We start from the raw sequence: 24,933 nt of genomic DNA, 5'->3' as shown, positions 1-24,933 counted from the left end.
TTCATGTGTTAGGCTTCAGTGAAATAGACCAAAAGATTCTCTCCTCCAACCTCGTCACAATACAGTTCACCCTTTCGCCACACATATAAACTACACATCAGCCGCCTTCACTGTCGGCATACTTAAGATTTGCACACGCAGCTTCGCGATGCCAACCACCCTCATACACGACAACCCCAATGCTCAGACAGCCAAGAGTGGTTTCTTCAATGCTGGCTACTACCCCAGATCAGAAACTCTAGTCCGAAACACTTTGGTATCATCACAGCAACCCCCATCCATCCGACCCTAATTCCAGCCCCACACATGCCTCCGCACCTGCCCGTCCATCATTCCACGCCCAACTCTTCCTCACAACCTTCTGCACCTACCGCTCCCACACCCCGCAAAACGAAACTCCTAAAACCCCCCTACTGCTCAGAAGTCCATGTCTCAGTGATTCTTATGGTGTTATTGTCATCTCAGCACAGTTAACTCAGTGTGGTGCATGACATCAATCTCCTCACCGACACAATTTCCCTCCCCCCACACTCACCCTCACACACTTCATTTTCACGCTGTTCACGGAAGCTTCTTCCTGCGCAGGTAGATTCTTCAGGGTCAGGTCGAACAGCTGCCCGTGACATCGTTCTCGGCAACTTTCAGCGCTCTATGTGCTATTGATCACCAGCACACGAGTGACTCTAGTCAGATTGCCTCCTAACCATCCTTCGCAACACCCACATCCGCTCAGACCCTTAGATGTTCTGTATGTTTTTTTATGGAAGTTTCAGCCAGCCGGCTGATTACCAATTCTAATCATTGCGGTCCTCCAACACATTATGTCCACACAGACACCAGCGCACAATGACCCGACCACACATCCAACCTCCACATCCACAACGCACGCCCCACCCTGTAGGCGCTCCGGGGCCAAGAAAAACCGCAGCTCCGACTCAAGGAAACATGGGCGCCACACAACAATCAACAATCAACCCTGGGCTAACCATACCAACACCAGCCAAACACCGGTGCCACTCTACGTACACCCGGTCCGGTGCCGAGATTGAGAATCACACACTCCCGCTGTGGTTCGCTGGGCCTGCCGATGGCACAACTTATAGGGTTTCGGCGCCACTCACCCCGCTGAAGACACAAACCCTAATCCGCCACATGTTCCCGCAACTCCCCACCCTTGGGAACGTCACCCCTCCGCCCTCTCCCCCAGGCTCTCCTGCACCCGCTTGAAAGCTTGTCACCGTTGCCAACGGGGATCGGTGACTGAACATCTTCTTCTTTTTTTTCTAAATTAAATGTTTACGGAGATCTTTCTTATTTGGATCCATGTAGCAACAATCCCCCTACAGCTAGGGAAACTTTCCAAACAGGATGCCAATGTTTCTGTCATTCTACATGGCACCCTACATAAGAATGCTACAAATAATAATGAGAACATAGAATTCTGATCATTAATTTGAAGCAAAGGTCATGTTTCTAACAAATGGTTTTGTCTGAAACTTCAGCTTTACAACACATGCAATATTTGATGTCAACTTGAAAAGGTGAATGGTAGCACTTCATTTATTTGGAGTTCATGTTTTTTTACTTAAAATCCTCCTTATATTACAAAGACTTTTGCATGGATCCAACACGTTCTTTGAGTTTATATAATGAATACATAGCTTTGAGTTATGTATTCATCATAGCTTTGAGTTTCTAAATGAATTTTAGGCAAGTGTGAGAGGTTTTGCCAACATTAATTCCTTATTAGCAAGTGTCCATTGTTAGTAGCTTACTTGAAGATATCCAAGTTTAGCATTTAGAAGAAATTATCATGCAATTGTATTTCATTGTTTTTATTTTATTTTTATAAACTATCATGTAAATGAGGTTTATTATTTTGTACATATTAGATGTGAAGTGTCAAGGATATAATTCACAATGTGACCCAAAAGATAATATACTTATGTGTTATTGAAGAAAAAAATATATATATTATCTTTTTTCACTTATTTCTACTTATTCATAATTATTTATGTTTATCTTTATTTACTTTAAGTAATAATAACATCTATTATATTATTTTATCTTTTAGGCAATAAGTTCTATGAAGAGCTATCAAATTGCTTAATAAACTGATAAAGCTTGAGATTTGTAACATAGATTCATATAACTTATGTAAACAAAAGTAAACATAAGTATGTTAAAATATGTTAGAAAAATAATACCTTCTTTAAGAAATTTTAAGTAAGTTTCTTTGATTTGGATTAGATATTTAGAATTATGTAGATATGCCAGATGTCATTTAGAACTTGTAGCCCATGTTTTTTTGTTTTTTAGGAAGTTGCATAGGAAATAATCTATTACTTAATATTTCATTGATAAGCCTTTTGGTGCCTATAAAGCTTCTTTGATACCTTCTTTGTAGCCAATGTATGTAGAAGCAAAATTGTTGTCATCTCTAATCTAGTCAACACCTTTTTTGTGTTTTCAATCTTAGTTCAAGAATCCTTAGCTTTTATGTATTTGATAGTGGCATTTTTAGTTTGTTTCAATTGTATAACTATCTTTTTTTTCATTTATTTATTCATTTTTTTTCAATAACACTCAAATATATTGTCTTTTAAAATTTATTGTAATTTGTATCTTTGATAAGATTTGTCAAATGATATTAGCAATAAATTTTAAACTATATTCTACACAAAGGTTTTTGATAGGTCCTTTCAATTATTGACTACATTCCATATTACAAAAAGAGGACCATTATATTATATTATTATTATTGAGACCTTTATAACCATCTTCAATAAACATATTTTATATTTTATTTAGTAAAGTAGCAACCTCCAATTATATAACTATACATAGAGAGTTTCTTCTAAGATCATAGAATCAAATTTATTATACAATATTATTTATTTGAAGAAAGGTTTTTTATTTTGAAGGTTTTTGTTACAAGTTTAAAGTTGTTTAGGTTGAGATAATCTAAGTGCTTTGTTTAGCAATCTTGCAAATCAAAACTCTCAAGATAGATTTGACAATTGTTGGTTCTCCTTGTTACATAGAAGTTCTAAAACATGATTGCTAAACTTCTTTTTCTTTGAAATATATCATTCCTTATTTTTTCTTTATTTAAAAATTATAAGAAAAATAAGAAGAGTCTTTAGATTCAAAAATAAACAAATTTAAGTTAGTAGCATAATAAATTAGGAAATCTTGTATAATGGTATAGATATATTATTAATAAGTTCATATAGAAGCTACATAAGAATTTGGAAAATACATCAATAGTAATTTTGTTAATTAAAAATAGAAACCAACCATTAATAATATGATGATATTAAAAAAAAAATAAGTATAAAAATCAAATTTTAGATAATTTTTATAATATAGAGAACAAATAGCCAACAAAATTATTTTAAGAATTACCATTTTCAAAATTTTAAGATAAAATATTTTAAATCAATTCAAAGATATTAAGATATTAAATCTCAAAAGTTTTAAAGTATCAACTTAATGATTTTAGGATATCAAGTAAAAGATCCTAATTTAAGAATAGTATAATTAGATCTATCTTGTTGTATCTAAGAAACAACACATACAAAGTTCCTTTGGATTTTAAGGTTTTGTCTTCATAATTTTATATTTAATGGATATCGATTTTTTTTAGAATAAGATGAAGTATTTTCTTCTATAATAACTTTATATGAAATTAAATATAGAACATGAGAAATTTTATATTATACAATAAAATAAATAATGGTGCATAGGATTAAAATAGAGGATGTATGTAATAAATGAATTTGGATTTTGATTTGTAAAGAACTTGGATAAAGATCAATTTACAAATAGAACATTGAATTGACCTCATTTATTATATAGATGGAATTTTAAAAGTCTATTAAAATTTGATAAAATTAATTTGTAATTATATTTAGAATATTATTTTATAATTAATAACTTTGTATCATTAATAGGATTATATTACGCTTTTATAAATATATAAATTAGTAATATTATAGTATTGCATAAAAAAATAACTATCCAAAAAAAGTATAATAGTTTTTTTATATGGATTTAAACATTATAATTTGTATAAGAAATAATGAATAAAGAATTAAAAAAATATTTCAATAGAAGTGGATTAAATAAACTATTGGTTGCATTGTTGTGTTATTTGAAACTTAGTCTAAGAATGCCTCAATCATCTAGGTTTTTGTAAGATTTCAATTCAACTTTAAAAAAAATTGTGTAGTAAAAAAGTAAATGGATGACATATTTAAAAACACCTATCTTGGCAATTGTAATCCTTTTAGGATCTTCAAATTAATGAAAATTTACTCCTATCTATTTTAAATTATAGGCCATACAATCATAAATAATCTAAATATGATACTAAGTTTTAAAATAGCCTAAATACACCTTAGTTCAATCCTAATACACCTTAAACAAATTTTAAATAATCATAACCACTCCTATCTAAATCTCAACTAAACCTTGAATAAATTCTAAAAAATCCTACCGTAACCTCATTCAAATTCTAAATAAAATCCAACAAATCATAATTAAATTTAAACCAATTTTACCAAAACCTTAATCAAATTCTAACAAATCTTAATCAATTCTTAGTAAACTTAATAATAGATAAAAAATCGATGCAACTTTTTACTAATTTTTTATTTTACTTAAAACTTTGAACACTCATCAATCTTCTAATTGACACCACCTTCAAAAAAATTACAAATAATTGCTCTTATAAATTGAAAAAAAGATGGATAATTTAATTGGATGTTAAATGTCTCTTTTTCAAACCTTGATGTAGAACTCACAATGCCAATATCAATTTTTTGCACTATTAATTTGATTTTAAAATTTTCCTAAATGATGTAATTCAAATCAACTACTTTTAAAATAAATTTCATCTCAATTCAATTGATAGGTTGTTGCAAATCTTAAAAACACTTTCTAACCTTCAAACTACCAATTCTCAATACTCTAATTGACTTGAATGTCAACAACTTCATTTCTAATTGACCATTTGATGAGAATTTTATATTAAAAATTCAAAAAAAGAATTTGCTCAAATCCACAAATAATTACTTATAAGTCTAGTGAAAATTCTAAAATTTAAAAAACATATAAATCCCATTTTATTTATTAAAAATAAAGTCACTCAAATCCAACTATGACTTTGAATATCTCTTGCAAACTCATTTTAAACCCCAATTGCCTAAACATAATCCACATAGAATTTATCACAAGTTTCTTCCTTAATCTTCTTCTTTGATTGATAGTAATATCCTACATATGTTGTAGGCTCTTGATTTTGTGCCTTGGGGTCTAGTTTTGGCCATTGTCCACAAACTCTTCTTATCAAGTATGAGCTTCATTTTTTCTTTAGCAATTTTTTTATTGTAAACTACTATTTATTTCTCCTTGAATATGTTTATGGTAGTTTTATGTCTTATCTACCTATAACTTGTCTTATTTATAGTCTTATAAGTAGATAGAAGTTATTTTTAAAAAAATGCAAGAATAACACTAAAATTTCCAATATCTTGCTATCTTTTGTTTATTATTTGTAAAATAAGTTTCTACTACATTTTCAATAAAGTATTTTAAAATTATTAATCCTTGTGTACTCTTTCACCCCATAGTTGTGTTACAACATGACAATGTTTGTAAAATTTACTTATTCCTATATCTTAAACAATTCATATGATTTTGTATTACAAGAGATTGTAGTTGTTAATAATGACCTCATAGAGTTGGGGTTGGTGAATAAGGTTTTGTTTCAAGAAAGTTAATTAATAAATATCAAAGTAAAGGACCTCACTAAGATTAGTTATTATTAACTATTTATGGTTAAAAGTGATGCATTGGAAAAAATGTAGGGAATTCTTTCTTGCTCATGAAGAAGCACTTGAAGTAAGAAGATTTTATTTCAGACTTAAAGCCATATAAAATTCATGTTGCTTCTTTTGATTATATCCTCAACATCAAGGCCAATGATGAAAAAGAAAAAAACCAACATTAATATTTTCCAACATGCTTGTCCGAGTTATTTACATAGATAAATTTGCAAAACAATAGGCTTCTGTGATTGTTCCAAGGCATTTTTTTGTAAATGAGCAAGAAGAAGAAGAATATTATTATTATTAGTATTTGGACTTGCTGAATGAATTGGTTGACATATTGGAGAGAGCAAGAAGGAGTGCAAGCAGATGTATGATGGATGTATTGGCGTTTTAAAGTGAATTGGAGTTACCAGGGCATGTGTATCTGTTGGACAAATTGATTGATAAGAAGAAGAATTGCTTAACAGAAAATGAACCCTCTGAGTAGGCGGGGAGCCTGGGAGGAGAGGGCGGAGGGGTGACGTTCCCAAGGGTGGGGAGTTGCGGGAACATGTGGCGGATTAGGGTTTGTGTCTTCAGCGGGGTGAGTGGCGCCGAAACCCTATAAGTTGTGCCATCGGCAGGCCCAGCGAACCACAGCGGGAGTGTGTGATTCTCAATCTCGGCACCGGACCGGGTGTACGTAGAGTGGCACCGGTGTTTGGCTGGTGTTGGTATGGTTAGCCCAGGGTTGATTGTTGATTGTTGTGTGGCGCCCATGTTTCCTTGAGTCGGAGCTGCGGTTTTTCTTGGCCCCGGAGCGCCTACAGGGTGGGGCGTGCGTTGTGGATGTGGAGGTTGGATGTGTGGTCGGGTCATTGTGCGCTGGTGTCTGTGTGGACATAATGTGTTGGAGGACCGCAATGATTAGAATTGGTAATCAGCCGGCTGGCTGAAACTTCCATAAAAAAACATACAGAACATCTAAGGGTCTGAGCGGATGTGGGTGTTGCGAAGGATGGTTAGGAGGCAATCTGACTAGAGTCACTCGTGTGCTGGTGATCAATAGCACATAGAGCGCTGAAAGTTGCCGAGAACGATGTCACGGGCAGCTGTTCGACCTGACCCTGAAGAATCTACCTGCGCAGGAAGAAGCTTCCGTGAACAGCGTGAAAATGAAGTGTGTGAGGGTGAGTGTGGGGGGAGGGAAATTGTGTCGGTGAGGAGATTGATGTCATGCACCACACTGAGTTAACTGTGCTGAGATGACAATAACACCATAAGAATCACTGAGACATGGACTTCTGAGCAGTAGGGGGGTTTTAGGAGTTTCGTTTTGCGGGGTGTGGGAGCGGTAGGTGCAGAAGGTTGTGAGGAAGAGTTGGGCGTGGAATGATGGACGGGCAGGTGCGGAGGCATGTGTGGGGCTGGAATTAGGGTCGGATGGATGGGGGTTGCTGTGATGATACCAAAGTGTTTCGGACTAGAGTTTCTGATCTGGGGTAGTAGCCAGCATTGAAGAAACCACTCTTGGCTGTCTGAGCATTGGGGTTGTCGTGTACGAGGGTGTTTGACTTAATTGCAGGTGTAATCTGCGCTGGAATACGGATCTATGATCTTGGTATGTCTAACAGTGTGCAGGTTTCAGAAAATGTCAATTGAATGGTCTGAGGTCATTTGGAACGGTGGACACAGCCCCTGTTTACCAGTCTAACCTCTTTCACAGTGACAAATTCGGGAGGGAAAACCCTAGAATAGATATAAAATTCTCGATTTCATTGCTTTCATATGATTGCAATAACAGCCTCAACATGTCACGCAGTGAAATTTATTTCGACAGATTGAGCCTTCTGCATCATACATGGCAGCGCTCGGACATAATGCGTCGGATTTGACGCAAAATGTGGCAGTCACAATTCAGGCAACAGTGTGACTGCCACATTTTGCGTCAAATCCGACGCATTTAAGTTGATCCAGGGTAGATACAGTTTTGCTGAAGTTAAACTGAAATTTCATCGAGTGCTGCGTTGTCGCGAGTTCGAAAATGTTCACACCCTACAAAGGAACTGTTGCCTGAATTCTGAGCACTGATTTTCATGTTCCGAGAATTGAGACCGCGGCGTATGCCATCAATGCACTAGCTCCCAGAAGTGCACTCTTCATGATAATGTGCCTTCACTAAGAAATATATGTAGTTTAAGTAGAACCTTGAAAACGAAGTTAATCAATGCACAAACTGGGAGCCCTTATGAAAGGTAATCAGAACCTACTACACTTTATCCACTGTCGCTGCAGACAGATTCGTTTGTCGAAGTTTGCACCTCTCAACAAGTGAATCCACACCCATTCGTGAGACCGCGAGGTAGTAAATGACTCCGGAAACTGTGGTTAACAGTCCGATGACAGCCCCACCCGCAAACATTCCAGCATTGATGGCATATCCACATGATGTAGCGGTTGCTGCCGGTAATGGCTTTGGGTTCGCTACTGCGTGGTAGTGGCTGCTTACTCCTGCGCCGTAGAAGAACAAAACCACCGCAACTACGCAGAATGTCCTACAGCAAGAGACACTAGTCAGGGCTGGAATAATATCAGCATTAGTTTGCGTATGAAATTCTGAAAAGCAAGGCCAACAGCATTGGATTCAGTGAAAGATCATCGAGATTTACCCTCATGACAAGTTAGAGTTATGGAACCGAGTTGGGGTACCACGAAATCATGAGACTCTTGAGGGCATGTTGAGCGGGGCCGGTGAAGTTGCCGTTCATACGATTGCAGCAGAGACATCCTCCAGCCGCAGAGAAACCAATCTGTGATGCGAGAAGAAGGATTCCTGCCATGATAGATCGCGAAACGGTTTGATTCGGTGGCTTGTAGCACTGGTTCTCACTGTCAACCCACACCAGTTTATCCGCCTGTGAGATGTATTAGCTCACAGAATTAGCCATCGCAAAACTCGACCACTTCATGGATTATCTTGAAGACAGCATTGCAATGAGGTAATATCCATTCCAAGAAGTCCCCGGGGGGCCCCTCGGTACCTTGATCGTTCCCAAAACTTGAAGCTTACCATGCTCCACATTGCAGTCATTCTGTGAAAATGGTGGAAGGAATATTCGAGATCTATTGAATTCTTTGATCTCAAACGGATTGACTGGGTTGTGGCATTTGCATGTGTGAACATGGTAGCTTTACAGTGTGGACAGTAGCTCATAACAATAAAATGGTGAATGCAAGTGCGGCAAAATCACGAAGAGTGTAGCTACTTACACTGATGCGCTTTAGCTCAGCAGAAAAGCCCATGACCGATGCCACTATGCCAACCATGGTTCCCACAACGGCGATTATGATCACTTTGAAAGGGTATGTGGTGCCCAAGGCCATGACGTTGTATTCGTGTCGCTCCTACCAATTTGACCCTCACCACTGCAAAGATTTCTTCAACTCAACCTTTCTGCTCTTGACAATGCACACCACTTCAAGGCTATCGAATTCGTAGATAGAAAACGTAGGGCTAACTATGAAGCTTACTAAGCAAGTAACTACGAAGGAAGCACTGTAACCATGAACGATACGAGGTAGAAACGACAGTTACATTTCATCAAAAGATCCCAAAGTAATAGACAGAATTCACAAGAAAAATTTATCATTTAAAAACATCTAGCAAAGAAAGAAGTCAAAATTTTATCAACAATGCCTGGGAATTAGATGCTCAACATCCTAGACTGCTGTCATGTGGAAGAACATAGCAGTAGCACAGTTTGTAGCTTCAGTAATGCACTAAGAAAAAACAAATGTAGTTTCGTTGGGTCAGTGTAGGACTCAGGGATCTTGATCAAAAATACACAGTACCATGTATCGTGAATCCTCCCTGCCACCTCGTCACCAGCTGTAACAGACTGGCCGCAGCCATCATTTTTGGGGTCGGGACCTGCTCTTTAAATGTAATCATATGGTCTGATTTTGGGGGCGGTGTGATGAAAATTGAATCATCATGGAGAGGAGGTTGCAAAGAAGCGTTGCAACTGAAATTGTATTTCTAACCGTGGTTGATTCGAGCAAGCACCTTCAACCACAACCATGGTTTGGTGTCGCATAAGATTTCTCCGGGCAATGTGGGTAAAACAGAGGGAGAATCGCTTATGTGCAACAGATGTTCTGATTCTGTGGACAGCGAACACTTTCAAGACAACTGATCAGCATTTAATCTCAAGAAATTGTGAACAACCCTCACCAAATTTAACAGCGAGAATACAAGGGACTAGATAATATCGTCCATTCATGCAAGAAGATTCAAGACGGACGTATCCTTGTGCAAAGTGTCGAGCATTGATCATATTGATAATATTCTAGCGGTGCAGGTTTGCAAACGGCAACTATGATACGTGATACCAGCGCATGAGCTCATCAACTATTATCTGGTCATGCATATCAATCTTGTTGCTATGATTTCTACAGGGGTGGTAAACTATCGACAGCACAGTGAAACTGTGTGTTAAATGGATATTATCAAGCGGATTGTGGTGGTGATTCAAACAGAACGTGAACTTCTTTTCACAATCTAGCGATGCACTACGCATGAACAAAATCGTCTTCACGCTCAATTTCCCAGCTTGTCAAATGTCCTTGGACAAAATCATAATGCATGCCAAAAATTCGCAATTTTCCAGCCTTTACTCGCTCTTCAATGAAAGGAAAAGTCAGCAGGTTCACTAATGATACATTCACGGCTTCCTGCATTACAGGCAAGGAATTTGTTTAGAGTTGACAAATTCACAAATCATTGGCGTTCTGCAAGCAACATATCATGCTGTCTTACACATCCCAGTGGATTTTATAATCGTTGAAAGTGGCGCACATATTCCAGAATTAACTTACATCCGAGGTTCTTATGGAAACATTAATCATGTACACCCCTGATATGTGCACGAAAGAGCCATACCTGCTCACAAAAGCCGCATTGTTCATCAAACGATTTTCCTGCCATTAAAGATAGTGCCTTCTCCTTGGCAGGAAGTCCAATCCGAACCCAGCTTCCAACAAAGTCACTGCAAGAACAACAAAATATGACAACAGACAAATAAGTAACTGATTGAAAGAAAGTGGCATTTCGTGCCGGAATCCAAGGATCGACTAACAAGAAAGTGGCAACGCATACCCAGAATAGATATCTCGCGTCATCAGCGCTCTTATGCCTCCACAGTTGCTGTGCCCCATTACTACGATACGTTCAACCTGCAGATCATGGAGAAGACCTCAGCAACTAATTTCTTCACACGTAAGACTGCTGATGTCGGTAAAGGAATAATAATTAATAATTTCTGATACCAATGACAGACAACCTGATAATCTCCACGACAGCAGAGGAAAAAGTCTCACTGTACCCTGTTGACATACCTGAAGGACAGTGACAGCGAACTCTATAGCAGCGCTTGTACCATGATGCTCTCCCTGCAGAACCATTTTGAGTTGCTTCATCAGTCAAGAGAGCCAATCCCTAAACAACAGTCCACATTGAGACACAAAAGCTTGGATTAGTACGGGGCATGAACATAAAATCCTTTCAAAACGTATTCACATACCGATCCTTCGCAGGGAGGAACCAAATTGGCAACGTTCCGGACTATGAAAGCCTCTCCGGCTTCCAGACCGTGAAGCATTGTTGGGCACACCCTGGAGTCTGCGCATGTGATCATCATTACCTATTTATCACCAAATCAGACAGATTCACATGTATCAGCAGAGCAGCAATTCGTGCATGCACAGATTCCACAGAAACTCAAAGAGTAAGAGGTTTTCACAAAATGTCCATCCAAGAATTTCAAAAACTGATAAAATACCTTCGGTTCTTGACCTTCCGCAAGCTTGGCGTAAAGATCTGGCTTCTGGCTGCAGAAAACAATCATGAACTCAGTGCTCAACCACAAATATTGCATCATGGACATCGTATTTGACGTTGCAAGTGTGACAATTGGAAGAGGGTGCTTTCAGAACGACCGAAACCGTGTTACACTGAATTTACTGTCTAAAACAGAGGAGAAATTTGATTTTGAGATACCTCGGGCAATGTTAAGGGCTGAACAAGTCTAACAGAGAAAATTACTATTTATGACTAGATCGTCTTGACAAAGGTTAGCTCCAGAACTAGAGAAGGCAACCTCATTCACGGTTGGGATCAAGGCCGTGCAACGCATGCACGTATAAATTGATAATTCAAAAACGCAAGAGCAATAAGCAGTTGAAAATGATAACCAATGGTGTATACTAACAGAGTGCCACAGCGGGAAGGAAAAACCACTCACTTATACTCATTCTTCTTAAAATTCTTGAATCCATTCTTCAGCTTCTCAATCACATCGCCGGTGCTTTGAACAGGCGTATGCTCATCCAAGATTTCATGTTTCCTCAACACATAGCCTTCTTTCAGCATCCCACCCAATCCTCGCATCAGCGCAACTCTGGTGGTCACATGTCGAGAGAATTTCACCACCTTCGCTATACCGTTGTCAGCAACGGGCCGCCATGCGAATCCTCTGGGTTCAGAGCTTTGTGGACGCCAAGCTGAGCACGGTGCCGTGCATGGCCCTATTTTCGGAGCCACATGAGCCGATTTTCTGGCCAAGAACCCATCACTGGCGAAGCCAGCGGTAGGACTAGATCCCACTTGAACAGCCTCCATGGCGAGCAAACACCCTACCTGCCACAAACTCTTCCCACATCTCCGCCGAATTGGGTTTCCGCCATACAGAAACCCAAATCTCACAGACTGTTTCAGCTCCACGCCGTGGACACTCCCCACTTCACAATCACTGCCGCGATTCGTTCAAACAGACTGCAAGAGCCCGTGCATCCTGTTATCGCTTCAGTGGCTGTGATTCGTGACGATTGGGATACCAGAAGCAAAAGCAGGGGCGAAGAGGGGCAGAGGAAGATGAGAGCCAGAGGGGGCGAGGGATGCGATGGGGCCTGTGGGAGTGTCAAGCGGGCACTGACGGCGATGTAAGCAAGCAAGCAAGAGAGGTAGAGCAGCGCGAGGAGGACGACGACGAGGACGAGGACAAGGTGGAGGGAGAGGACGTGGAGGACGGGGCTGAGGACGTGGAGTCGCGTCGGCGCTGATTTGGCGTGTCCACCCCCCACACGCCACTGGCGGCCCCGTCATTTACGCACCTTTTCAAACTTTGTTTTGTTTTCCTCACTTTTCTTTCTCATCCTTTTCTTTCACATGCTTTTCTTCTACTCTCTTCTTTTTCATTCTTTCTTCGCGTCTTTTTCTTTTCATTCTCACACCTGTGTTCTTTATTTCTCTCTATCGTTTCTTTTCGTTTTCTTCTTTCTTTGCTGCTTGCTTGCTGCTTTATATAAAGGATTTTTTTTTTCTTGTTTATTTATTTATTCTCTTGATTGATTTATTTTTTAATATTTATTTTCTTTCATAGCTAATTTGCACTAACAGAAGGTGCATCACTTTATTGAATTTATGATTTTTATATATATGCATAATGATATGAGTTTGTAGCATATTGTCATGGACATAACCAACACTACTAATTACTTAGATAAAAAGAATTAGATAGAAGTAAGTTAAAATAGATAAGTTTAATAATATCTTGTAAAAAAGCTTCTTAGCAGCTTTATAGATGTGGATTTGACTTTATACATGTCTATACGTGATTAATAGATTGAAAATTTGGCCCACATATAAAAAACTTGCCTTACAAGTTAGACACATGTCTTACAAGTTGAATACGTATTAGAGGTCCTATAGAATATTGTCACTCTTTTCAATGTCTTTTTTATTCTTATTTTTCTTTTTAAAGTCTCTAATATTCTTATCTTTGGCAATAGCTATTCTATTTTTAATATTACATTATTTTAAAGTAATTATCTACTCTTTTTTAGTGACACAAAAATATATTGTTGTTTTGGTTGTTTGTGATTTATATCATTGACAGTTTGATAAGAGTGTCAATTCATTATTCTTTTTTATCTTAGAAATAAGTGAATTATTTTAATTCTTTTGATATGCTTTAAGGTTTGCAAACTATCCACCTTTGAACTAATATTATTTTTTTTCTAATATTTATTCTTTCCTTAAAAAAAATGAACTATTTCTCTTTGTAGAAATTTTTATTTAATATTAGAGGTTGAAAATTACTCTTCTGATTTGACTTATAGATTTATTAAAGTTGTTTATTATAGAAATAGAAGAAAAAATTATAGATGATATATTTTAAAAAATTAAAAATAGAATTAAAAATATTATAAACCTTTATAAGCTTATAAATACTCGTAGTATTAAAATTTTACATATTATCAATTTCAATCATATAAGTACTATTCCTATGCCTATGAAAAAAAATAATAATGAGATTTAATATCTTTACTAAGAAGTTTAAAGAAGAAAAAATATCAATTTTACAATCGCATTGAAAAAATCTTCTACAAATACAAGAGAAGTAAAAATTTGTATGCCAAAGAATTTCAATGGAATATATATATATATATATATATATATATTTTTTTTTTGAGAATTTCTATAATAAATCAAATTCCATTTATAATTATATCATTTTCAATATCTTCATGGATTTAATAAAGTTGGACTTATATACACAGTTTTATTTAGGAGTCGTTTTTTTTGGTTTGTACCTTTGATAAATAATGATTCACAACTCTTATATGTTTTAAATTTATTCTTACAAGTGTTTATAGTTATATTTAAAAAAAATAATTAAAAAAAGATAGCAGAGTTAAAACTCCTACTTTTATAAGAAAGATCAAAATCAACTATCATATATATTATTGAATTCCAAAATCTTGCTTGCTACATGGATTGAAATGATAAAATCCTTATCAATTAATTTTAATATGGAATAAGAGATAATATTAAATATTGATTATTAAAAAATAAAAAATAGATTTATTTGAGTAATTTATTATTTAAGCTATTGCATGTAATAATTAACTTTTTAAAAAATATTTAAAAAAAGATTTTGATAGAGAAGAAAAAATCAAGTCATAATAATAATTCATAAGTTTTCAAAAACTTATTCATGAAGGCCAAAACTTATGCAAATTAATATGGTATATTTTAAATCTCACTTAGCAAAAAAAATCAAATTAGTCAAGAAAAAATGTTTTTATATTGTAGAAAATTTAAAGACACTATTTGATATTATTTAAAAAACATAGTTACTTAAGAGGACCACGTGTTGGAAAACAAGTTTTTTCAACTATAATAGTGACTATGCAACTATTAATCTTACGTAACACCTAGTAAAGATTATATTTTTTCTTTAAATCCTTCACTTTATTTTACAATAGATATTTGTTCAAAACTAAAAATTTGTAAAGTCTTTATCTTATTAGATTCAAGACCCTTAGCTTATTTTATAAACAATGACTTTGTGCATTAAAAAAACTTAAAGATGCATGATTATATGCCAAAATAAAAAATTATATATTTTATACACCTCAAATTGACTTTTTAAGATATATTATTTCAAATAAAAGCCTTATGATGGATCTTAAATTTTTTTAAAACTATTATAGAATTTAAAGATTTCAAAAATAATAAAATATGTTTAATATTTTTTGATATTTTTTCTATTATTATAAATTCTTTATCAAGATTTTTTTTTAAGTTGCAGCTTTACTTATATGTTTAACTTGTAAAGACAAACTTGAGTAGAATAAAGAAATTGAAGTAATATTTAAAGTTTTGAAGATAGCTTTTACTTTTATATCAATTTTGTATTGCATTGATGTTTTTAAGGTATGTTTTTTATAAAAACAGATGCATCAAAATTTGTCTTTAGTACAATATTGTTACAAATAGGAAAAAATGATAAATTTCACTAAATAAATTTTTATTTGAATTGTCTTTTCAATAACTAAGATCAATTACAAGATCTACAATAATCAACATCTTACAATTATGGATTTTTTTTAAGAATGGCATAATTATTTAGAAAGCACTTGTAGTTCAATCATTGTGTATATGGATCAAAAGAACTTTGAGTATTTTATGTCAATACATATTTAAAATTGTCACCAAGCTTATTGAAGCATGTCTTTGTTAAGATTTAAATTTTAAATCACTTATATATCAATAAAAAAATAAGATTTTTTAATTTCTCTTTTAAATATTTTTATCTTATATCAAAAGAAAAAAAATACATCTTTCGATCAATAAAAAATAATTCTCTTAAAGCCAAGATATTTTTATCTTTGAATAATAAAATCAATATTAATTGTTGATTCAACTTTTTTTAATAAATTTTAATTAAGAATATCTTTAAATTATTTATTTTATAATATTAAGAATAATTCTTCTAAATTCTATCATACTTCTAAGTTTGACTTTAAAAAAAATCTAGTCTATTTTGAAGAACTCTTATTTGTTTCAAATTACATGTTTTTTAAATTTATTATAATTTTTTAGCTACAAGATATTTTAGATATAACAAGATATTGGATTTAATATTAAAAAATAAAACTAGTAGCCTCAAATATAGAAGACAATTAAAGATTTTGTATAATTATGTAATATTTGTTCAGGTTCAAAAATTCCTTATCATCAACGTTATAGACTTCTTAAGCCATTACCTATATCAATACAACCATGGTCTTTTTTTTCTATGGATTTAATAATAGATCTTCTAATCTCTAATTTATATGATCTTATATTTGTGATAGTAGATTGTTTCATTAAGATGGCACATTTTTTATCATATAAAAAAACTATTATATGTGAAAAAAAAAAAAAAACTAAAGTTTTTTTTGATAATATTTATTGCTATCATGGATTGTTAAGATATATTATATTAAATAAAATAATTTAATTTATATCAAGATTTTGATGAATTTTATTTTAAATATTTAAAGTGGACAATAAATTAACTTTGGCTTTCTATTGGTAAACTAATAGACAATCAAAATTGGTGAATAAAGTTTTGAAGTAGTATTTAAAATGTACCATTAAGTACTATTAAGATAATTACATAATTCTTTTTCCATTAGCAAAGTTGCTTATAGAAATAAGTTATATTCTTCTATTTAATAAAAATTATTTTATAATAATTATGATTATCATCCATAATTTGATACTTTTAACTATTTAATAGATAATATTTTTTTGGCAAAATATTTTAAAAATTATTTATCAAAGCTACATGCAATAATAGAGACACAATTAAAAAATCTTAAAAATAACAAAAAAATATATAGATGCTTGTTATAAAGACCAACTATAATTTTACATTGGCAAAAAGGTATAATTAATTTTTTATAATATCAAAATTATTTATTTTTATAATAAGTTGGATTATTATAGATTAAAATTATTTTTTAATTGTAAATAGATCAATCTAGTTGCATATTGATTATACCTACATAAGTCTATGAAGATCTACTTTGTGTATTATTTATTCTTCTTTGAACCATAGAAGATAATGGATATACCAAGAAGAAGACAAATGTCACCTCTTTCTATAGAAAAAAAATAATAATCAAGAATTTGAGGTAGAAGAAGTCTTAGACTCAAGGCAACGTTGAAATAGATTAAAATATCTTAAACATTACTATAGATATAATATTAATAAATATATATAAAAGCTATTAAAAAATCTTACAATTGCAATAAAGAAGATAGATATTTTTCATTGATAATATTTATAAAATCAAGATGAAGAATTTAACAATTTTTTGATATATGGCAAATAAGATTCAATGAAGATTACATTCTATCTTCTATATTTTTTTATAATTTTTGTATATCTGTGGCACAAAGAAGATAAAAAAATCAACAACCAACAAATTCAATTCAATAATTATTATTTATAGAGTTATCAAATGATACATTGAGATTGTCACAACCTTCAAGACAACATAATAGAGATGAAGACCGTTAAGAATAATATGTTCTTCTTCAAATGCATGTATTTGATATCACAATCTTGGAAGAGATTTCCAGTGTTTGGTAATAGTATTGGGGGTAGGAACCACCATTGATGGTATTTCAAATATTTTACTTGAAGAAAGTTACAAAGGCTTCAACTATGATCAAATATTATGGTGGTTTATATGGACTAATATTGAACATTATTGATGGCTGAAAAGACCTATCAACTATCTTTGAAGAAAATAAAGATTAGAATATGTAACAAATACAATTTGTTGCATCTTGAATTTTTTTTAACATGTAATGATTGTTCTTTATGGAACTTATTCCTAAAAAGGAGGTAATATCATGAAAATACATAGTTATTTAAATAAAAAATATTAATGAAAAGATATAGGTATATTTCATAATATCTTAAAAAGAAGCTTTATAAATGTAGATTTGACTTTGTACATTGTCATGATATAATATAATTAATAAATGGAAGAAAAACAAATTTATATTATAAAAGATCTTATTTTAAAATATTAGAAAAAATAATCTTAAAAATATAGATAATAGTAAAAAAAAATAGTAAAATTAAAGAGTGTTAATACTATTTTTTTATAAAATAGGCTTCTATTTATTTTATAAGACCATAAATAAGGCAAAAAAATTAGATTGTAAAATTAAATAATATAGGCATGTGTAAGAAAGATTTAAGAGTAGATTTTAGTAAAATTTACCTCAAGAGGCCAAGAATTAATACATAGAGAGGATTGGTTGTTAACCTAGGTCAAAATCAGATCTTAAGATAAAAACTATGCATCTATGGTGATTTTGTAGTTTTTTGGTAGATTAGAGAGTGGAATTTTAAAAAAAACTTAAGAAAAGATTTTTGGGCATTAGATTTTTATCAATTGAGTTGATATTGAGTTTTAGAGGGATTTTCAAAGTTCGTAATATTCTCGATTGGTTTAGATTTTGAGAAATAAAAACATGTTTGTAAATTTGAAGGTTACTTAAATTTTTTCATATAAGTATGGATGAATTTTGGATAATGTATTGGTGTACTATTTGTAAATGTGTATGTAGATTTTGAGGTTAAAACAACTATATCAAAGTATCACTTAAAACAACTATATCAAAGTGTCACTTAAAACAACTATATCAAAGTTTGAAGGTTAGTAAATATTTCTAAGATCTTTAGTAATCTATCATTTGGCTTGAAGTGATTTTTTTTTTTTTTTTTTTTTTTTTTTTTTTATAGATACTAGACTTGATTTCAAATATTTTAGATAAAATTTGGCAGCAATTAAATAGTTCAAAAAGGAGATATAGGTGCTAGAAGTTTAGCATTTAGATTGGAATAGGAGCCACCTAACACCTAATTGGATTATCTTGCAATTCTCTCAATTGATAAGTGCGATTTATTTCATCTTTCTTCTGCTTGTTTTTTACTAAGATATTAAGAAGTATAAAAATTTTGAGTTGATATCAATAATTTGATCATTAATTTTTGAGGTTCCAATTTGCTATAAGATTTGGTTTAGGATTTATCTACAGTTTGCTTAGGACTTAGGATTTAGTCTAGGATTTAGTTAGAATTAGGATTTTCTTAGAATTTGGTTTAGAACTTAACTAAAAGTTGATTAGGATTTCTTTGGGATTTAGGATTTTACTAGGATTTCATTAGGATTTGATATAGGATTTAGTTAAGGTTCAATTAGGATTTCAATTAGGATTTGACTTATGATTTGGTTAAAATTCAATTAAGGTTTCAATTAGGATTATATTAGGATTTTAATTTTTAATTTTTTTTAGGATTCTTTATTTTTTATTCATAGATTTCTATTTATAATATTTCTTTAAAGGTTTATTTTTATATTTCTTTAAGATTTCTTATTATTTTTCTTTGAAATTAATTTGAGACTTCTTTGTATTTCCTTTATAAATTCTTTTATAATTTATTTTGAATTAGTTAAAATTTCATCAAGGTTATTAAAGTTTGCTTAAAGTAATTTAAGATTCTATTAAACTTTATAGGATTATTCTTATATTTCTACTTACCTTCCTCAACTAGGCACTCGGTGTATTTTCAAGTAATAACATACATAATATAACAACATATTTGTAGTTGATTGATAGGTTTGAAACTTAACCAATAAGATGTCACAGACATATTGTCACAAACATATATATTTATTTTAATAATTACTTATATGATTAAATAAAAGTAGATAAAAATAGATAAAAATAGATTAATTTTATAATATCTTTTAGAAAAGCTTTTTAGAAGCTTTATAGAAATAATTTTGACTTTATACATATTTATAATTAATTTTTAGGTTAAAAACTTGGTCAACCAATTAGCCACGTATTATACGTATAAGTAGCTTGTAGAACATATAGATAAAAAATTTATCTTGTAAGTTAAGACATGTAGCTTATAAAGTTAAAAACATGTTAGATATCCTATAAAATGTTATAACGTAGCTCTTAGATAAATAGTATATATATAAAAGTGAGACTAAAGCCTTCTTTAGTCTTGTCAAGTCATTTTTTGTTCTAGTCAAGAGTCTTTAATTTTTTTATCTTTTGGCAATAGCCATTCTAGTTTTCTTTCAATATACATATTTTTTTACTTCTATTTTATTATACTTCTTTAAAAAAAGTTTTATTTATTTATTTGCTTTCATTGGATTTTTGTTCTTAACAAATTGATAAGGATGTACTTAAAATATCAAAGCTTTATTTTTTTAAATTGAAAATAGATTATCTCTTTCTTTTAATAAGACATAAACATATAAGAAGTTGTAGATTATCTTCTTTTAAATTAATATTTTTTTTAGTATTTTCTTTGTTCTTAAGTCTTTTTTTTTATTTGTCTTAAGAAATATTAGAAATCTTCTCTTCTCTAAGAGTTATTATGGTAAATCTTTTTTAAAATAAAAAATGCAATAGTACGAATATAAGAAAAATTTAGAAAGTTAATGCTTGTAATATATTAACTTAATTTATCACCACAAGAAGAAATAAGAATAATATAAAAGCAAAGATATAGAGATGATTGGAATTGCTTGAACATCTATACCAAACCATATTCCTTCTCTTATGATGGAATATCCTTCCAGTGTTAAAAAACCAAAGATTACTCTACTTAAGAAGTTTGATGGTAGAAGATTTAAGTTTTGAGGATTTATCAAATAAGTACAACTTATGATTGAACTTCAATTCCAAAGCTATCCAATTGTAAGATTGTAAGTTAAATTTATTAGTAAATTTTTTTTTAGGTTTAGCATTATTATAATTTTTATTTTTGAAGAATAAGATTCAATATTAGATAATCTAAAGGCTTTTTTAGTGGAGTATTGATCTATGTATGGAGAATATGATGCAATTCATATTGCAACCAATAAGATCTATATTTTGTGACTAGATAATAAATTATTAACGTTAAATGCTTCATAATTTTAACAACTTATAAGTCATATCAAGTAGCATGATGTTGCACTTGTTAGCCAATTTTTCTACAGATTATAATAAGAGGTAAAAAAAAATGATGCTCAACTGATTTGACCCTCAAATACTGAATTAAGCAATTGACTTTGTTATGAAGTGTAACAATTAAATTTTTGAATTTCAATCTAAGAGTCATATGAGTGCACCTCAACGTTATTATAATTCAATGGCAACACCAATATCTTCTTAATATATATATTTAAAAATAGAGGATATGCAAATTGATGAAGTACATTTCAAATCTCTTATTGAGTAAGAAAAGATTTATTGTTGTCTAATAGAATTGTGCTTATATTGTAGAGAATCTAAGCATGCTACTTGATATTCTTCAAAGAAATGATGCAACCACAAAATGAAGACTATGGCTGTCAAAGAAGATAGTATGTTAGAAAATAATTTTTTTTAACTATATTAGGAACCATGTAGCTGAAACCTTATACAATATCTAATATAGGTCCTATTTTTTCCTCAAAATCCTTTCTTTTTTTATAGTAAATACTATTTTAAAATCCGAATATTACAAAGCCTCTGTCTTATTGAATTCAAGAGCTTCAATATATTTCTTAGATGAAAAATTTACTAAAAGACATAGCATATCTTTAGTGAAGAAAATTAAACATATTCATGTAAAAATCATAGATAGTCATTCATTATCTTTAGGAGATATTATTCATGAAATTATTCCTATAAAAATAACAATTAAAGATTATAGTAGCTTTGTAATATTTAATATCATTAGATCTCCTTCTAATCTAGTCATTTTAGGTTTATCATGGCTAAAAAATATAATCTTAAAATAAATTGGATTTTTTTTAGTCTTGATTTTTTTTGAAAGTATAATTAAGAGTATAATTAATCAAGTAAAAAGTCATAAGTCTAGTGCAAATAAACTTATATTTATAAGTACAAGAGCTTTTTTGTATGCTATAAAAGAATGATTATCTTGTGTCATTTATGCCGCACATATTTCTAATAGTAGAAAGACTTTAAATAGTATTCTAAGCCAATATTAAGTTTTTTAAGATGTATTTGAGAAGAAAAATGTAAATAATTTTTAAAAAAAAAATCGTCCCTATAACTACTTAATTGATCTTCAAGAAAAAGCACAATCATTTTTTGAACCAATCTATAATTTATTACAAAATGAGTTGGCTGAATTCAAGGAGTATATTGAAGAAAATTTGGCCAAGAACTTCATTTGCCATTTCAAATCTCTAGTAGGAGCTCTAATTTTATTTGTAAAGAAAAAAGATGGATCATTATAGATGTGTATTAATTATTGAAGATCCAATAAATCACCATCAAAAATAGGTACCTGCTATCTTTAATATCTATACTTCTTGATTAATTGAATTAAGTTAAGATCTATATAAAAATAGATCTATAAAAAGCATACAATCTGATACACATCAAAAAAAGAGATAAATAGAAGATTACGTTTTGAATTACTTATGGACATTTCAAATACAATGTCATGCCTTTTAGACTTACAAATGTACTAGCAGCTTTTCAACACCTAATGAATGATGTCTTTTGAGAGTTCTTAGATGATTTTATTGTCTGTTACCTAGATGACATCTTAATCTATTCTAAAGACATAGAAGAATATGAATTTTATGTTCACTATGTGTTACAAAACTAAGAGATGCGAGACTCTATGCCAAAATAGAAAAAAATATATTATATACTACTCATGTCAACTTTTTAAGATACATCATTTCAAATGATAGACTATTAAGGACATGAACTAAAAGATGATGCATAAAACAATGAAATCCATGTCAAAGAAAGAATAATAAAATAGAAATAAGAAAGTACATATATTAAAAAAAAATTGGAATAGCTTATTGCTAAAAGACAAGGAAACTTAAGACTCTTGAAACTAGACTAGAAGCAAGAAAAGAGTTGACAAGAGTGAAGAAGGCTTCACTCTTGTCTCTATATATACTATCTAATTAGGGACTATGTGGCAATGTTGTATAGGACCTCCAATATGTGTTGACTTTGTACGACACATGCCTTGACTTATAAGGTAAGTTTTTCTATGTGTGGGCTGCATAATTTGCTTGGTCTTCAAGCTAACAACATGTGTGATACATGGTTAATTTATTGATCACTTTTTTAATCCAAAAATTTAATTATAGATATTTATAAAATCAAAGTAGCATCTATTAAGCTTCTATAGAAGATATTATAGAATTAACTTACTTTTACTTATTTCTACTTACTTTTAATTATTTATACATGTGATTACTAGCTTACATGTATATATCCATGACATTACCCCCTCTTCTATGGACAAATTCTATAAGGAGCAATCATCATATGTCGAGAAAATCTATGATGCGACAAATTATATTCACCACATACTCAGATCTTTGTTCTCTTTGAAGATGGTTGATAGGGCCTTTCAACCATTGATAGTGTCCCATATCAAGGCACGAAGACTACCATGTTATTTGATCATTATTCATGCTTTCATAACTTCCTTCAAATAAAATATTTTGAACACCATCAAGAATTGTTCCTACTTATAATAAAATTACCAAACATTGGGAGTCTCTTCTAAGGTTGTAATACCAAACACATTGTATCTTGCCATCTATTTGACGAAAAATATATCATTCTTGAGGATCTTCATCTCGATTACGCCATCTTGAAGGTTGTGACAATCGTAATGTCTTGTCCGGTACGTCAGCAAATGAAGACTCTTGAGTCAAATCCATTAGTTGTTGGTTCTCCATCTCCTTAGTGTCACAACTCCAAAGAAGCTATAAACAAGGATTGAAAGTAGAATGTTATCTTACCTAGGTCTTCTTTCTTTTATATAAAAGATTTTTATCTTGATTTTGATAGATGTCATAGATGAAAAGCCTCCACTACCTTTGTTGCATTTGCAAGATTCTTTATTGGCTCCCATGTGTGTTCACTAATATCATATCCATAATAATGGATAAGATATTCTAATTTATTTTGGCTCCACCTTGAATCTAGGACTTCTTCCACTTTGAACTCTTTATTATTGTCCACTTCTATAGGAGGAAGTGGAACTTGTCTTCTTCTTGATATATCTACTATCTTGTATGGTTCAAAAAAAGACATGTGGAATATTGGATGGATTTTCATTGACTACAATAGGTATAAACGATATGCAATTAGATTGATTTGTGTAGAAATAGGAAATAATTCAAGCCTACGATAGTCCAACTTGTCACAAGGATGAGTAGTCTTGATATTGTTGTTAGTCATCAAATTGACTCACTTATTATTTTAAGATAAAAATATGCATTAAGAATGCTTTAAATCACAAGATATAATAAATAGTGTAGAAATCCTTAGAAAAATAGAAAATTAGAATGTTAGTGGTGGAAATAGAGTCTTAGTAAGACTTAGAGGCAAATATCTTCGTTGATTTAGTATTTTTATTCATTGTTGAATAGTAAAGATTATTTATTAAGATCAATATTAATATTACTCTTCTGTCTATATGTAATACTTATAAAAACTATAAATGTTAGTAGTTAGAAGAAGCATGAGAAAGAACCTCATATCATTTTCATTATTGGTATAAAAAATATGAAAGGGAGTGCACAAGTCCCATATGGGTTGTAGCTTCTTGAAGGTAGTTAGAAAGATAAGACTAAGGCCCCGTGGCCTCTCTAAAACATCCTTATATACTACATGTGAGCCTTGTTGAGGCTCGAATCCTTG

The 24,933-nt window shown here is 31.6% G+C and overlaps 2 protein-coding genes and 2 non-coding genes across 4 annotated transcripts; 1 reads left to right on the top strand and 3 right to left on the bottom strand.

The window, feature by feature from the left end:
• Positions 1–178: 178 nt before the first annotated feature.
• On the bottom strand, positions 179–275 carry LOC112277066 (small nucleolar RNA Z157/R69/R10). The gene has a single exon (XR_002968247.1). It is a non-coding gene; the product is annotated as a small nucleolar RNA Z157/R69/R10 (small nucleolar RNA).
• Positions 276–7,266: 6,991 nt separating this feature from the next.
• Positions 7,267–7,363, top strand: LOC112277065 (small nucleolar RNA Z157/R69/R10). The gene has a single exon (XR_002968246.1). It is a non-coding gene; the product is annotated as a small nucleolar RNA Z157/R69/R10 (small nucleolar RNA).
• A 251-nt stretch (positions 7,364–7,614) lies between these two features.
• Positions 7,615–9,681, bottom strand: LOC141044869 (uncharacterized). The gene is made up of 3 exons (XM_073530794.2): positions 9,087–9,681; positions 8,526–8,731; positions 7,615–8,371 (listed from the first exon to the last, which is right to left on the bottom strand). The coding sequence occupies exons 1-3, from the start codon at positions 9,198–9,200 to the stop codon at positions 8,086–8,088; spliced, it is 606 nt and encodes a 201-aa protein (XP_073386895.1). The 5' UTR covers positions 9,201–9,681; the 3' UTR covers positions 7,615–8,085.
• A 442-nt stretch (positions 9,682–10,123) lies between these two features.
• On the bottom strand, positions 10,124–12,847 carry LOC112276392 (carbonic anhydrase 2). The gene is made up of 7 exons (XM_024507669.3): positions 12,119–12,847; positions 11,657–11,705; positions 11,399–11,518; positions 11,214–11,267; positions 10,975–11,051; positions 10,759–10,864; positions 10,124–10,550 (listed from the first exon to the last, which is right to left on the bottom strand). The coding sequence occupies exons 1-7, from the start codon at positions 12,493–12,495 to the stop codon at positions 10,389–10,391; spliced, it is 945 nt and encodes a 314-aa protein (XP_024363437.1). The 5' UTR covers positions 12,496–12,847; the 3' UTR covers positions 10,124–10,388.
• Between the last annotated feature and the right edge of the window lie 12,086 nt (positions 12,848–24,933).

Source organism: Physcomitrium patens, chromosome 24 (genome assembly GCF_059467195.1).
Source record: "Physcomitrium patens ecotype Gransden chromosome 24, ASM5946719v1, whole genome shotgun sequence".
In the NCBI taxonomy this organism is placed as follows: domain Eukaryota; kingdom Viridiplantae; phylum Streptophyta; class Bryopsida; order Funariales; family Funariaceae; genus Physcomitrium; species Physcomitrium patens.
The sequence above is the reverse complement of the archived record's forward strand: the minus strand, read 5'-3'. Positions and strand labels throughout refer to the sequence as shown.

Excerpts from the sequence above, each read along its gene's own strand:
- LOC141044869 (XM_073530794.2), bottom strand. The coding sequence starts at position 9,200 with ATGGCCTTGGGCACCACATACCCTTTCAAAGTGATCATAATCGCCGTT. Across the intron at positions 8,732-9,086 it reads CTGAGCTAAAGCGCATCAGT|GCGGATAAACTGGTGTGGGT; the intron begins GTAAGTAGCTAC and ends TACATCTCACAG. Across the intron at positions 8,372-8,525 it reads AAGAGTCTCATGATTTCGTG|GACATTCTGCGTAGTTGCGG; the intron begins GTACCCCAACTC and ends CTCTTGCTGTAG.
- LOC112276392 (XM_024507669.3), bottom strand. The coding sequence starts at position 12,495 with ATGGAGGCTGTTCAAGTGGGATCTAGTCCTACCGCTGGCTTCGCCAGT. Across the intron at positions 11,706-12,118 it reads TTTAAGAAGAATGAGTATAA|CCAGAAGCCAGATCTTTACG; the intron begins GTGAGTGGTTTT and ends TGTTTTCTGCAG. Across the intron at positions 11,268-11,398 it reads TTCCTCCCTGCGAAGGATCG|GGAGAGCATCATGGTACAAG; the intron begins GTATGTGAATAC and ends ATGGTTCTGCAG.